This window comes from Piliocolobus tephrosceles, chromosome 2, assembly GCF_002776525.5.
Source record: "Piliocolobus tephrosceles isolate RC106 chromosome 2, ASM277652v3, whole genome shotgun sequence".
NCBI lineage: Eukaryota > Metazoa > Chordata > Mammalia > Primates > Cercopithecidae > Piliocolobus > Piliocolobus tephrosceles.
Window position 1 is genome coordinate 130,601,083 of NC_045435.1, and position 15,988 is coordinate 130,617,070.

The 15,988-nt window shown below is 35.9% G+C and overlaps 2 protein-coding genes across 6 annotated transcripts in view; one reads left to right on the forward strand and one right to left on the reverse strand.

Moving 5' to 3' along the window:
• The window catches only part of MED12L (mediator complex subunit 12L), a 345,920-nt gene that overhangs the window by 244,891 nt on the left and 85,041 nt on the right, over window positions 1-15,988 (forward strand). The window contains exon 16 of the mRNA XM_023232117.2: window positions 14,081-14,228. Within this exon, the coding sequence (XP_023087885.1) occupies window positions 14,081-14,228 (148 nt within the window). The remainder of the gene's footprint in view (window positions 1-14,080; window positions 14,229-15,988) is intronic.
• P2RY12 (purinergic receptor P2Y12) lies at window positions 1,538-14,287 on the reverse strand. 5 transcript variants are annotated; one of them, XM_023232123.3, is made up of 4 exons: window positions 13,824-14,287; window positions 8,352-8,430; window positions 5,305-5,469; window positions 1,538-3,562 (listed from the first exon to the last, which is right to left on the reverse strand). In XM_023232123.3, exon 4 carries the CDS (start codon window positions 3,546-3,548, stop codon window positions 2,520-2,522), a length of 1,029 nt encoding a protein of 342 aa, XP_023087891.1. In that variant the 5' UTR covers window positions 3,549-3,562; window positions 5,305-5,469; window positions 8,352-8,430; window positions 13,824-14,287; the 3' UTR covers window positions 1,538-2,519. The 5 variants fall into 5 exon arrangements, with proteins under 5 accessions (XP_023087891.1, XP_023087888.1, XP_023087890.1 ...); XM_023232120.3 differs by having other exon boundaries at window positions 5,305-5,813; XM_023232122.3 differs by lacking the exon at window positions 8,352-8,430.

Genomic DNA, 15,988 nt, shown 5'->3' on the forward strand with positions numbered 1-15,988 from the left:
TACTGTGGGCCGGGCATGGTGGCTCACACCTGTAATCCCAGCACTTTGGGAGGCCGAGGCGGGTGGATCACAAGGTCAGGATATCGAGACCATCCTGGCTAACACTGTGAAACCCCATCTCTACTAAAAATACAAAAAAAAATTTAGCCAGGCATGGTGGCATGTGCCTGTAGTCCCAGCTACTTGGGAGGCTGAGGCAGGAGAATGGTGTGAACCCAGGAGGCGGAGCTTGCAGTGAGCTGAGATCTGGCCACTGCACTCCAGCCTGGGCGACAGAGCGAGACTCCATCTCCAAAAAAATAAATAAATAAATAAATAAACTTACTGTGAAATGTGGGGTTAATGTATATATTAATATGCCAAAAACTAGAGATAATGGTGTGTTTTATGTATAATGAGCAATCCATAAATACTCTCACACTGTTTTAAATGGGTTTAGTTTGATGTAGGAGTATATGATGTCTAAGTTCTCTGAATAAAGAAATCCCAGCAAAGTGTGATTTTAGAGTTTTATGTAAAATTTCCATGGCATGTATACGTACCCATGAAACATAAGTAATTCCAAATACTTGCAGTTATTTTTACTAAAATACCATATTACTATTAGCATTTGTTTATTTCCTTTCTTGTGGAAATTGTCATCTCAGTGACAAAGATTTTTGGGGTAGTTTGTGTCCACTCTGCAGTCTCCCAACATCTGACCTCCATGACACTGTGAAGTAGTCAATTTCAATCCATGCCTCTACCCCTGACTTGGATGGGTGGAGGGATAAGTCTGCCTTTCGTTTCTGTTATATGCAAAAGAAGAAGGTTAGATTAGTTGATCTCTAGATTATCTTCTACCTCAAATATCCTGGTATTCCTACAGAACATATAAATTTATACATATGATTTTAGAGTGAACTGTATTAGTCTACATAGCAGAAATTGTTAGTGCTGTTTATCCCAGCAGTATATAGGTTATATACTATATGAACTGTTCCTGTATCTCCCTTGACACCAAGTGCTTGCTTTTAGTGGTGCCAGAAAAGGAAATGTGGCTGGTTGGAAATAAATACCACTTAGTAGTTAAATGAGTTCAGCTTCGTACTGAAATAGAACTCAGCAGAGGTTGTGGAGGGTTTTGATAAAAGTGATTATTATTCAAGTTCAGTGAACTTTATACAACAATATACCCTTTTATTTCTTCTGGCATTATATTTAGGTGTTGATATCTGTTCCTCCTTTGAGAGTCATCTCTGAGGATGGTACAAAATTGAGATAAGTGATGTAAACTTCCACATGTGTTATATGTTTTGTTTATGTTAAAATAGTGAATATGCCTTGTGTAGAATTAGACTGCATGTTATAAGTCTGACTTGTTTTATCATTTACATTTGAACTTGTTGAAATGAGATGTCATCTTTAGAAGAGACTGCACAATAACATGTAATAAAAGTGTTGGCATTAGTTCTTTCTTAAATGGATTTGATGTAGTTGTATATGGTAAGGTGTGTCATGGTATCTAATATCTTTCAACAAAGAATTTACACCAAAGAATGATTTAGAGTTTAATGTAAATTTTGTATTTTATACACACCAATACAAACAAATAATTACAAATGGATCAATCACTTTCCTCTCAGTAGTTATGCTGTGCAACTTTGTAATCATATTTAATTAATTTTTTTCACTAATGTAAAATGTTCATTAACCTAATTAGCAGGTATTTTCTAGAAGCTAGTTAATAAAGGTAAGTGTCAATGATGGTATTATTGAGGTTGTAAAAAATTAGTAAAACTAGTTTCTCTAGAATTAAGGAAATATTTCTATATTTTTTAGTGTTAGAATATCATAAAAGTAACTCTCCTTATTTTAATGACTTTGATATTTCTTCTCTTTATTGTAAAGGTCTTCTTTAAGTCTCTGTCTTCTTAATAAACATAAAAAAATTAAGTCGAATCAAGTACAGTTTCAATTAGTTTAAATTTAACCCTTAGGTTTTTGCTCATAATTAAAAGTTAATAGTTATAATTCTTTGTGTATCCCACTTACTTAAATTCTTCTAAGTATCCCAATAGGTCAGGATTTGGTTAGGGGCTAGGATATATATACATTTTAAGTGTCATTTTTGGTGAGAAGATTATATCCAATTGATCATTCTTCCTTAGTTGATTATGAAGACATAAAATTGTGAGCAATAATGTATTTTAAAAATTACAGTAGATATTATATAATTACTCATTTTGGCAAAACTCTGCAAAACATGAATTCTATGTAGTTTTGCATGCAGCATGACAATTGGATGTCATTTGTTTTGATACTATACAGCTACAGGTTAGATTAGTTTTCTATATTTTAACATAGCTTTTCATACTGGAAAGGTAAATGAAAATTGCTTTTGTAATCTTCTGTTACTTGTTTTAAGAGTCATTGTTATTAACTCAGTTGCTTCTTCGTCAGTTAATATTTTTACATAGCGCTTTGCTTCAATGAGTTCTGAACACAAAGAGATTGAAATATTTCCTCAGTGAATATGTTTACATTGGAGTCTCTTCATTTGGGTCACCACCATCCTGTTCTTTTTTCCTGTTGTCCTGGGACTGAGATGTTGCAGAATTGGGGCACTTCAGCATACTTATCAAGGAATTTCTGAAGGACTTGCAAAGGAAAAAATAGATGAACGGATCCAGGCATGCATTTAAGGAAGTTAACCACAGAGTACTCTCTTTCACATAGAACAGAGTATTTTCAGCGGCGCAGTCAAAGACATCCCGGGTTTGGCTCAGGGTATAAGGAATTCGGGCAAAATGGAAGGGAACAAAACAAATAAAGAATACAGCAATGATAATGAAAACTTTGACGTTCACCTTTTTCCTGGGGACTTTACCTACACCCCTTGTTCTTACATATGACCGGTACAGTTCTTTTGTAATGAGTGTGTAACATACAATGACAATTAAGAAATTAATCCAGAAAATGACTTGACAGATGTAATTTACTATTTCATGCCAGACTAGGCCAAACTCTGATTTAAGGAAAGAGCATTTCTTCACATTCTTGTCTCTTGGCTGCCTGTTGGTCAGAATCATGTTAGGCAAAGAGAATAAGAACATGAATGCCCAGATGACAACAGAGAGAATCTTAGCCCCCAAGAGATTTTTGGGGTTGGATGTTTTAAATGGCCTGGTGGTCTTCTGGTAGCGATCGATAGTTATCAGTCCCAGGAATGAAATACTGATATACATTGTGAAATAAAATATGACGGAGGTAACTTGACACACAAAAGTTCTCAGTGGTCCTGTTCCCAGTTTGGCATCACTAAGAATTTTGAATGGAAAAGTCAGAATCATGAGGAGATCGGAAATGACTGTATTCTTAAGAAAAATAATAAAGTTTGATTTACTCCGAATTTGAAAGAAAATCCTCATCGCCAGGCTATTTGTGATGAGTCCAACAAAAAACAGGACAGTATAGAGCAGTGGGAAGAGGACCTGGGTGATTTTGTAGTCTCTGGTGCACAGACTGGTGTTCCCAGGCGCAGAGGTGAGGTTGTCGATGGCTTGCATTTCTTGTTGGTTACCTAGAGAACAAGAGAGAGGATGGTTATTTTCAGCCTGAGGTAGTTACTGTTGCTGTTACCTCTGTGTGTAACTGTTTTGGACACAGCCTTCTCTGAAAGTTGAGGTTTCTCATCTTCATTGTAGTAGTTCATAGGAACACAGAAAACTGAATCTCAAAATATTTCATTGCAGCAAATATTGCATCTCTGCTGAAGAGAAATGATGTGAAGTACAGTATGTGAAGTTATAGATGCTTAGTATTTTTTTATTCGTTGAATATTTGCCTCTTAAAGCACATTTTGACGCAGAGCTCACTCATATTTATATGCAAAAGCTAGAAGAGAAATAATGGGGCTGTGCTTTACTCTTCTCTAGCTTCCCCTCCATGCCTTTTAGCTTTTCGGTTTCTATTCACAGTCTTTTTTCCCCCACCATCCTTATTTCTGAGCTTCTTTTACTGTAGTACCGTCAAAACATTTGAAAGAGAAATGATGGATAATTGCCCATTAGAATCCTAAAGTAATAAAAAGGGGGAAAAATTGGTATAAACTACTCTTGGGAAACTTATTAAATGAATAAAATAATCAGTAAAAAAAAAAAAAAAAAAAAAAAGCTGAACCTTTTTTCTTTATATTTGGAAGATATTCCTGCCTCTATATTGCTCAGTCACTCATTCAAAAATTGGCCTCACAGAGATTCATTATTCTGCTTCAAATATTTTAACCCATGTATCTCTTATTTCCAACTTTGTTCAGTGTTTTGAAGTTGCTGCATACGTTTTCTTGAATATCACTCAGTGTACATTTTAAAACAGTAAAAAAAGAAGTGAGAGACAGAAATGGCCTGTGTATATATGGTCATGAGTTGGCATTCCTCAAAACAGGGCATACGTTCCAGATTTGTGGAGTGTGTAATGGTAGCTAAAACAAGATATAGGTTATTACCACAATAGACAGCTGTGAAGAAAACTAACAAGTGATTCGAATATGCTGTATGGCATCTACATCTTAGAAATTTGAAATGATGTTTGTAATCTTTTTATTTCACCAGAGATAAATGAAATTGATTCCACATAAAATAGTCTTAATCAGAGATATATTGAAAGTACAAATAACAAATTTAAAAAAAAATAACTTTCATGTAAGATATATTTAGATAAATGAATGTAACACTTAAATTCCCCAAAATGTCCATGGAATTCCTTTCTATCCTTAACTATGGAAAGAAAATGATTAAGAATCATGTTGTCACAGTATGGCTTCAATTTTCAACATCTCCTCACCTATTTAGCATTTTAAAATAATACTAAACAAAACCTAATATTCCATAATACAAGACCACTGATTTTAACCTTCCCTGCTACTGCTGTATGGTCTTAGTTCATCCCTGACAGTTTTGGAAATTCAACTTTGTGAATACACATTTTGCTTAATATGTAAGTTATTTAACAAGTATTCTTGACATTGAGAATTTCAGCTCCCTTTATCTGTATTTAAATCTCATTTTATACTTGAGGCAAGGTAACTAAGACCATTTATATTTTATTTCTATGCTTTATATAATTTTTCTTAATGAAGAGGTTAGTTAACAGTTGTCTGACATTAATTAGACTTGTGTTTTAATTGTTATTTTTATTCCAAATACATGCTTGCATTGATAGTTATTAAGGTTTACAATTTTAAGAGAAACTTGGAAAAACATGTACACACATATCAGAGTGTAAATACACGTATTTGTCAAGTATTTGTAGAAATAACATTACCTGATAACTGTTGATTCTGGAGGATTTGAATGTATCCAGTAAATAGTAGTTATTGCATCCTGCAGAATGGCATCTGGTATTTTCCTTTTAATGTCTTAGTTTAGTTGCCAAACCTCTTTATGACAGAGAATTTCCTGAGTTTTAATCAGTAAAGTCTTGAGTGTTCTATAGAGAAATAGAAGGAGAGGAAGAGAGGGCTTCACAATCAGAGGTTGTCTTCAAACACTGGACTCAAAGCTATGCAGACACTGAATTTCTCTCTCTCCTCTTTTAGGACTTCTGCTTTTATTTCCCAGGAAATGTGGGATGAGGATGGCTGAGAAGTCATCTTTTAAAAAGCAATTTAAAATCTTGCGGCTTTTTACTGAAACCTGCTATAGAGTTGATGGTTTATAACTTCAAGTTATGGTTATTTCCTCTGCAAACGATAAATCCAAGTTGAGATCAAACCTTCGAAGTCTGCTTCCTGGAGAAGATTTTAAGCTTGCTTTCTTGGGTGGTTAATTTATCTGAAATATATTGTGTACAACACTGGGTGATGTATTTTCTTCTAACAAGTAATTACGTTAACTCAAAATGCGTGCTGGTTAGGGATGTTAAGTCTCTGGCCCTTTGTTTTTTCCTTGGTTAATAATGTCATTATTTTAAACCTGCGTTTGATTAACGCCTTTGTAGGTGAAACAGCTTCCTTCTATTATAAATTAGCAGATTCCAAAATTACATTAGAAAAGTGATTGTATCCATTGCCAGGCTTATTATTTACAGTGTCCTTTGTGCTTTTCTTGAATAGAATTTAAATATAAACAGTTTTTTTTGTTGTTGTTTGTTTGTTTCTTTACCTAACTTTGAGTTTTTGGGAAAATATAACATTAAATTAAGGCATCCTTGTATCACAATTATTTACAGTTATTTAACTTTGAAACCAAAAGGGCAAAAAATATTAGGGGTGAGATTGAAGGGCAAAGTGTTTTGCTGCTTTATGTAAATACTGTTTTGCACCCCTAGTATCTCAAACTGCAATGTCCTTCTGTTATCAGTGGAAATCATTTGTGTTGGTGCCTTTGCTGTGAACACATGTTTTGGTTATTTCTTCTGCATTTTGAGTATTTGTCTATATCTTTACATGTTAAGTATCTTCATTGGTTTTCAAAATGCAGAGCAGCAGCTCTGCATCACTTGGGAACTTGCTAGAAATGCACATTTGTGGGCACCAACTTAGCTGAGTGAATCAGAAACTCTGGGGTGCCCCACCCTGCATCTATATTTTAGTGAGCCTTCCATTGATGCTCAGTACACTCAAATGTGAGGACCACTGATTTAAATGGACATAAGAATTTTGTTGCCATTTAGAACTTGAAGCTATTAATATCTGTCATTTCAGGCATGTAATCTCCAAATGTTGGTCGTCTTAAAGGGATTAGTTTGATATTAAACTCTCGGAAAGGGTTTTATTGTTATTTTTAAATATGACTTCTGTGGTAAACAAATCTCAACCTTCCTTCTTTGTCAGAGACCCAAAATTTTAAAAAGAGCTTTTATGCCGTATATACTTCAAATAATAGTTGCCAATATTTAATTTCTTATACTGTCATGAATTAACTCACTTTATTATCTCAACTACTCTCGGAAGTACACTTACCATCCTCATTCTCTGGATAAAGGAAACTGAGGAGCAGAGAGGTGAAGTTAGATGGAGACCCCATTCTGACCTGTGCTGTCTAGTTAGTCCTAGAATCTGTATTTGTGAATTTCTGTTCCTGAGAATCTTCCCTATCACACCCTCTCCTCAACTCCTCTCCCACTAAGAGGCCCAGGAGTGAGAGGTGAATCTCATGTGTGGGATGGCTGTACGTCTTTCAGTAAAATAAGCACCATACTTGCCTTTACAACAAACTGTAAGTGCTAAAGGATGTTTTTGATGCTTTTTCTAAGACCATCAGATGAAACAAGGCTTATACAAGAAAATGATGATTATTTTTAACAAATCAATCTGCCATATTAAAGGAAAACTAATTTAGGTTACTTAACTCATACTACCTTATTGAGAACTTATATTTCTAAACTTCTAGAAGGGCTAACAGTAGGGATTTGAGGGCTAAAAGAAGGGCTTCAGTTCTTGATCTAAATTAACTTTATCTTTCCTCTGATTTCTAACTCACAACCACATACCTATTTACGAACTACCTCTGATAACATTTTTTCATTGGAGGAAGGCTGCCAGTTAGACCACTTAATGCTGAAAGTGACTAAAATCTTTAAGTGTAAAGTAACTCAGTAACAGAAGTACATATTCATATGAATAAAAGCAGAGCAAGTTATATATACTTTAATCTCATTAGTAAATAACATCAACACATACAGTTTGTAGTTATTTGTGTTAGTGTTGGGAACAGAGCTAACTTTGGTTGATTTGGTTATTTTGTATGATTGAGATGAGTTAGAAAAATGAACAGAATTTTTACTTTTAAGTGGCTTAATTGATTTTTATTTTACCAAGTCTACTAAAGGTAGTCTGCTTGTCTGAAAATGTTTGCTTCAAATGGAATTACTCGGAAACCTGTGGTCTTTCGGAACTAGGCGGGAGGATAGAAATATAATTATGACATTTGATTAGCTCTCAGGCTGTTTTAGTTCTAGGGGTCTCTGGTTCTAAATGTGGTCATTTTGACATTGATGAATATTCTGTTTGAGGGCGTGTGTTTTAAAGCAGTGCATAGTCATGTCTGCTAGCTTGGCTTTATTCATTGGAATACAGAAATTTAGGTTAGATATCAACAGGTTCCAAAAATAACGAGTATTAGGCATTGAAATATTTTGCAAAAAGAATGCTGTCTTGTGACCTAGTTATCTGACATCCCAGTCTTAAGTGTTTTGCTTGTAAGTAGAGGACCAGTATATATGAATATCAGTCATACTGTGGACTATAAGCTGTGTAGAACAAAGATTTCTTATACAAATCTAGTTAAATCAGCCTCCATTTTCTTGATTTACAGAAAATATACTCCACTTTGTGTATAGTTACTAATGATAAAAAAACAAAACAAAACCTCTTAATATCTTCATTCCTGTAACAGTTTCATCATCCATGTGCACATCCATTCTTCCTCCCAGGCTCGAGGCTTATTCCTGATGAAACATTTATATGAACTTGTTTTATTCCAAACAAAATAGTATGGTATATTGAAAGATTCAGCTGAAAGAAATAGTGTTTTAAGGCATCTTTTAAGAGTTATTTAATTAGCTAAAAATTTTAACTAAATGCACTTATTGTTTCTAAAGACTGGTTTTTACTGCTTTTCTTAGAGATGTGATAGGTTGCTGTGTGCATTTGACTTCTGGATATATACTGGATTTGCATTTGAAGTAGAGCGTGCAAAATTAGGGAGTACTGGGAAGTAGGAAGTGCCGTATTTTGTTTTATCAGAAGGAATTACATCTACTTCATCTGTTTTTTATTAGTGTTTGGAAGAAAGAAAACTTATTCTGAGTGAGATCTTTTTCATTTTTCTTTAAGGACATTCGTAATTTTAAAATTCTATGATAATTGAATCATTGTTGAAATCTCAGAAAATGTGAATAAGGTGAAAGGAGAATACACAGCTCTGATCATCTTACCATCATTCTCACATCTTTGTCAACACACACACATTTTGGCAAAATTTCTAATCAGTTATTTTAAAGAAATAAAGATGAATTAGAGCAGACCTCAATTCCATTAACTCCATTTCTTCTTTCTAAGGACATTTGACTCAAGAGACATGTTTTAATTCATGTAGTACAACAAGCCTGCCAGGGTTTTGGGCATGCATGCTTCTAGTTTCTGTATCTATTAAGTCTCTGTGAGTGTAAGATAATATCTGGAGAAAGAAAGTAATTGATCTAAAGGACGAGATTTTAGAACTTAGTTTATAGGGGAGATGACACATTCAATTCAATAGCAGCAGGTGGACTAGAATAAAAGAGGTAGCCTGACATCTCCTGTAATAGACTCTCCAGTTGATGCTTTTCCTTGTCCAACAACTGTATCCTTGAGGGAATAAACAAGTGAGTAAGTTTTGGGTGCTTATCTCAGATTATTAATATTATTTACAACTGTGCAACTTGAGGGTGTTTAAACACCAAGTTAAAAACAGAAATCATTGATACTTTTGAAAATATTTGGTATGTTTTCTTAGGTTGACTTTATTCTCATTTGTTATAAATTGCTATTTGAAGGCTTCTATGTTTTCTTTTTTCTTTTTTTTTGAGATGGAGTTTTGCTCTTGTCATCCAGGCTGGAGTGCAATGGCACGATCTTGGCTCACTGCAACCTCTGCCTCCCGGGTTCAAGCGATTTTCCTGCCTCAGCTTCCCGAGTAGCTAAAATTACAGGCACCTGCCACCATGCCTGGCTAGTTTTTGTGTTTTTAGTAGAGATGGAGTTTTACCATGTTGACCAGGCTGGTCTCGAACTCCTGACCTCGGGTGATCCTCCCGCCTCGGCCTCCCAAAGTGTTAGGATTACAGGTGTGAGCCACCGCGCCAGCCTACATTTTCTACTTGTGTAAAAAACTGATGTAAACAAATCTTGTAGGCTCTTGAAAAATAGTAGCTTCTAAAATGCCTCTGCCTGTCCCATTTGAAGACTATTATAGTAACACCTATCATGAGTTCCCTGAAAATATTAATGCTAAGAAAGGGATACTGTCTTTGCACCTCATATAGAGACTGAGCAGTGATTCTTTTCCAGCTCGCTGCCTGCTGCTTTTGCTTTTCAGTTTTATCCCCGCATTCTCAACTCATGACTTTGTTCCTTGACCCAACTTCTTGAGCCTATCAAGGCCAAGGAACGATTTGAGCTTTTTAAGTGTCTTCTTCACCTCAAAATGTCTTTTTATTTTCACTAATTTTCCTTTTTTCTAACGGTCAGGTAGAAAGATGTTCCTTTCTTTCTTTCCATATTAATCCAGCTAAGAGGCCATTGCCTCTTATATCCTTTATCATCAGTTATCTGTTCCCCAATCTTGATTTCTACTATGGAAATTTGTTTATTTGAAAGATAGGTCTGAAACAAGAGTTTGTTGATGATCTTCATAACGCTCTCTTTCCTCTCAAGCTGTTGTTCTTCATGCCCAACTCCTGGTAAATGTGGATCACTTCCCTACCTTCACCATTTTGTCACCACCTCCCACTTCAACCCCTTGTTTCCTAGCTTTGTGCCCTGCCACTTTAGAGAAACTTCTCTTTTGAGGTTCACACATGGTTTTTCAGTAAATAAGTAAGAAGTCACATCCATTGTGACTTCTTAACCTCATTGGACGTTGTCAGTGGTGCTCTTTCTTATGTATCCCCTCTCCTGACTTGTGTGACCCCGAGTTATATTATCTTATTAAGGAGTGTGCATGTGCACCATTTGCTGGCTTATTTCTCCCGTCACCATCTCAGCTCTCTTAGCCCTTCTTAGCTAAACATAATGTAAAGGTTTTGCACCCCTCCCAGGACTTGACATATTGCCCTTATTCCTGAGCTGTCACCTCTGTGTTAGGACCTGTATCTAACCAGTTACTGGACATTCACACATTTCTACCTACCCTTCAAATTCCTTGCACTTACATGTAAATTCAGAAGTTCCCTGCTGTTATAATGTATTAATTTATTTTTATACATTATATATAGATTATTTAATAATAATTATTTGATAATATAAACAACACTATTTATTATTATACATTATAAATAGATTTTAACTAGTGGGTACATCTTGAAGTCCAATGAGATGCACATTTATTTACTCCTTGGGTTCAAAAGCCTGATCATTTCCTAACTTCTTAGATACCTCTTCATTTTGCTTCTTTGTCTTCATTTCCACCACTAAAACTTAGTTCACCCTACAAACTTTTTTACTCTAACTTTGTCTCTCACATCTCCTCTTCATTTTTCTCAACACTTAATCATCAGGTAAAGTTTCCTACAAAACTAATTTTTGTTCTTATCTTCATCTCTGCCCTGTTCCTTTGGCTATATATTTGTTCATTAGTCTGCTTATTCTGTATTTAGTGTATTCAACAAATATTAAATGCTAACTCATTGCCTATTAAGGAGATTATAAAAATGAACAAAACAGATGTGGAATCTTCCACAAAATTTACACACTAATGAGGGAGACAGATATTAAACAAATACCTAGAAAATAAGTGAATTATACTGTAGTAAATGCTCCGAAGTCTACTTCCCCTCCTTCCTCCTTCTGTGGGGAGGTTTTCAATAAACTGGAGTGACAGAGTGAGGGAACTGACACTGTATTTGTACATAGCATTTCAGCAAGTAAAATTGCAGCTATGAGAGTATTTTAGGTGTAAGGACGAGCAACAGCAAAGGGAGGAAGTGCTCTAGAGTCTTGGTGAAATGTTGAGTAATGCAGTTCGATGTGGGTGTGGGAGATGTACAGGGGAGGAGTAGAAGTCTAGTATGTGAATTAACAGTAGTGAACACTATCCAGTATGCTTCGAAGCATTTTAGATGCTTTATCTCAGGTTTTCTCACAAAAACCTTAAAGGAAGGGATGTTACCCCATTTTTCAGAGGAAGAATCGGAGGTTTAGGAAGGTTCATTATTGTAGATCATGAACTTGGCAAGTGGCACAACCAGCATGCAGTCACAGCTCTCGTACCCCAAGCTTGGGGTATTATTGGTAAATTTGGGGCCATAGTGATCCTGTGTGATTGTGAGGAGCATCTGGCTCTTTCCAGGATGCTTTCCTTCACCAGCCAACTTTGGACACCTAGGTCTGTAAATACTACTTTGATGACATTGAATCTGTGCTCCTTGAAGACAGGAATCATTTATCCTTGTATTTTTTCAGGGCTCCTAGCATTTTATCTTGCCTTAAATAGATATTCTATAAACAGTTATTGAATAACTGCGCTAAAGTCATCACCCTTCACATGGACGTTTACATTAGGACCATTTGATATATGCCTTAACTGAAAACAATTGCTAAAGCATGTAACTGGCACTGCCTTCATTTTTCATAATTTTCTTAGTGCCCTCCTGTTTCCTTCCTAGGGTTTATATGTACACAACCCACCAGACCCCCCCCCCCCCCCCCCGCAGAAGAAAAGAAATATATCAGTAATTCTCTGTAGCAACAACGAAAATGGGAAATTAGCAAGCAGCTCAGCTCATTCAGATTTGCAGCCAGCTCTAGGGATCACTGCTTATGTCAGTTGTATCCTATGATTAGGAATATCTTTTGAAAATTTGGGAGAGGTACCCAGGATATTAAATTTGGGAGAGGTACCCAGCTTCTAAGAGAAACTTTCTCCCTTTTTTTTTTTTTTTTGGAGACAAATTTGAATACCTGAAACATTAAGAATCATTTGGGGGTGGGGAATAGAAAGATAGATTGGCAGGCTATATAAATGTTTATTTCTGGTAATGTATAATAAAAAAGGAACCAGTGCAATGGGAAGCAGTGGCAAGTGTGTCCCTGAGAAAGGCAGGCTGACACAAAGACTGAGAGCCACGTAACAGAATTGGAGAGAGAAAAACAGGCTCTTAGTTTAACGCTGCGGAAGCAATATGCTACTTTGTGCAGAGTACACAGGTGAAGTACTCCAGATCAAACACTGGACTTCTAGTCTAAGGTTTTTGTTCTTTGTTGCTGCCACTACTAATTAGGAACACAGTGCAGTTTGTTTTCTCTGTGAGGAGTTCTTTTCTCATATAAGCTCCTTAGGATAAGATGGATGCTGTTGGGAAGTGCTTGCCGTGGGCAAAAATATACAAAGAGTAAGAAAAGGAGGTTTACCAAAGGTTAGATTTGGGCATTTTCTAAGAAAATGAAAGATTATAAAATCAAAGAGAGAAATTGCTATAGAAAGATTCAGAGCCAGGCACAAGAGAGGGCACATCCTGGACTCTGAAACTTTGGCTGAGGAATGTGTTCAGTGATGTGCATATGCTTTCGTTATGCTGTGACTAAATTTCTTTCCCACGTGGGAAAAAAATAGTGCTTGGATTCATTGTGTCTGTGGCATGGTGGAGAGGTGGTCCAGAAGAGAAGAGTGGTGATGTCAGAACATGTTTGCATTTTCAGCTGTTTGCCTCACACGTAATGACACCTACATGCTTTATTGTTTTGTCATTTGGAAATAAATATACCTGTATCTCACATAGTCATGTTGGAAATAAATGGAATATATATAGTTTTGTAGAGATGGAGTCTTACTCTTTTCCAGGCTGGTCTTGAACTCCTGTCAAGAGATCCTCCCACCTTGGCCTCCCAAAAAGCACTGGGATTACAGATACGAGCCACTGCACCCTGTCCAGGAATATTTTTAATAAAGGTGTTTGAGGATCCTAGCAAGATTTTTTTCCCTTAATGTAAATATTTACTATTGCTATATATAAAACCAAGCTTATGAAGAGATAACATTTTCCTTAAGGGAAAATATGACTAAACAATATGTTACATGATGTGAAATTAATACCATGTTCAATTTTAAACAATGAAAAGCTTTTCAATAGCCAGAACTTACTCTGTAGGGTACGCCCACATCAAGTGCTTCTATTAAGACTTCACGTCAGTTGACACTTTTTTTTTAAATAATGTTAGCAAGTTCCAAACTGGAAAAACAAGGGTGTTGCCAGTGGAGGTTGAGGTGAATTGAAGGGAGGGCAGGATGCCGCCACCGCAAGCCAGTATGGAGGTGCTGTGGTCAGTGCATTTCAGGGATATGAAATGCAACCCCACCCCTGCAGACAAGAGTTTCAGAATGCATTTTCTGTTTTTCAGGATGAATCTTCAAGTCATGAATGTAACCAGCGCACAATCCTTCTCTATGGAGTCGGCAAAGAGCGTGATGAAGCAAGGCATCAGCTGAAGAAGATTACCAAAGATATCCTGAAAATTCTAAACAAGAAGAGCACCACAGAGACAGGGGGTAAAGAACCTTAATGCATTTGCTCCCATTGTGTTGCATTTTGCCTTCCCTCTGACCACAGTCTTATCAAAGTGTTCTGTGTCACTGTCAACAGAGCGTTTCCCCTTCTGAATGACTGTCACATTGAAATGTGAACAAGCACATTTAAATTTTAAAGCCTTGTTTCCATTTATAGTAATCCTTGTATTAAAATATTAATACACGGTATGAATATTAAATATTGTTGTATTAAAATATTGTATTCCATAGGTAGGTGTAAGTAATTTATTCTGATTTTTGGTATACTTCTCAAAGTTTCTATAGTAGTAATAAATGAAGTACTGAAGAATGAGTTGAAAACCGTGAGTCTGGAAGAGATCCGTTTCTCTGTTTCTTTACTGTAATTTCCCAAGCTTGTGGTTAGTTTGTGTTCTGGGGCACTCACATGTGCGTATTAATTGAATATCATAACAGCATATTTGCTCATCTTTTCTTACATTATTCAGAAAAATAATTGCAATAGGTAGTGATGAATACCTATATCTCCAAATGATTTCAAATGAAAGGAAATTTGATCTTTGCTCTATAATGTCTTCTTTAGTTGGAATGCTGTTTCCCCATTCTTTTGACATAGTTTTTACCGTGAAGCTGTGCCTTTTATGTTGTATCACCACATTGCATAATTGGAATTTTGTAATTATCCACTTCACGTTTGCCTAGTTATTCTTTTCAAGGTTTGTTGATTTCATTAGGCAATCAAAATTTTAAGTATATTGTTAGGTATCCTGCTACCACCACTGGTGTTTATTTCTCTAACACTTAAATCATAGAAGGAAAAAGAAAGTTTGTGTTTACCCTATGTAAATAACATTCTTCCTGCACGTGGTATAAACCACCTCTAGGAGCCCTACTGTTCTGTAGTACATACTACTTTTTTATGGACTCTTCACAGGAGATCCAGCTCTCAGACTTTAGCAGGGTAAATTGCCAGAATTTGTCCACCCTAGATCTTTACCAGAGAAAAACACAGATCTTAATAATGCAGATAGATTCTCTTTCTTCCCAGTCAATCATGGTGCACATGCAGAAACATGGTATGAGGGGCAACGTGTTTCAGTCTGCATATGGCATTCTGGGTATCTGATGTCAGAGGTGATAGTCTTCAGAACTCAGTGAGAAAGTTATCTTTCTTGTTATTTGTGTCACCTTCCCTAACTCCCTTCCATTCCCAGTTAAGGACAGCAACCAAGAGTTGTGGAAGGGAAATGAAACCTTCTTGTTGGCATGTCATTACTGAACTTGAAAAAAGAAAGTGCTCTGTCTAAGAAAACTGTTTATCTGTTGTTTTGATGTTTTCTCTGTCTTAGAGAAAAGAGGAAACAGTTGCATTTAGAAGATTGAATTTAGAAGCCCTTAAACTAGCTAGCAAAGAATATTTAAAACTACTTTTGGTATACTTGGAAATGGGGTGGGGGGTTGTCAGTATTTCCTTCAGGAGATTCAGTAATACATATTTTATCTAAATTATTTTTAGAGGGTCTTTCCAGATCCTATGGAACTTTTTAGATGGCTAAAGGGTATAGGAAGGGGAAGGAAGCAATGCGGTATCCTTTTCTGTTAAGCCTACTAACTTCCTTCACAGCTTTTTAATGCCACACTGTAGTTTGTCCTGTCTTTGTAGTAATCCCTCAAATAGGCAATTCTAGCATATGAACTCACAAAGTGAAAAACATTTTTGTTCTGTGCTGCCTTTTGAGAAACAGGTCAAGTATTCCTTATAT

What these genes read in the sequence shown, in the direction of transcription:
- P2RY12 (XM_023232124.3), bottom strand. Translation starts at nt 3,548, where the DNA reads ATGCAAGCCATCGACAACCTCACCTCTGCGCCTGGGAACACCAGTCTG.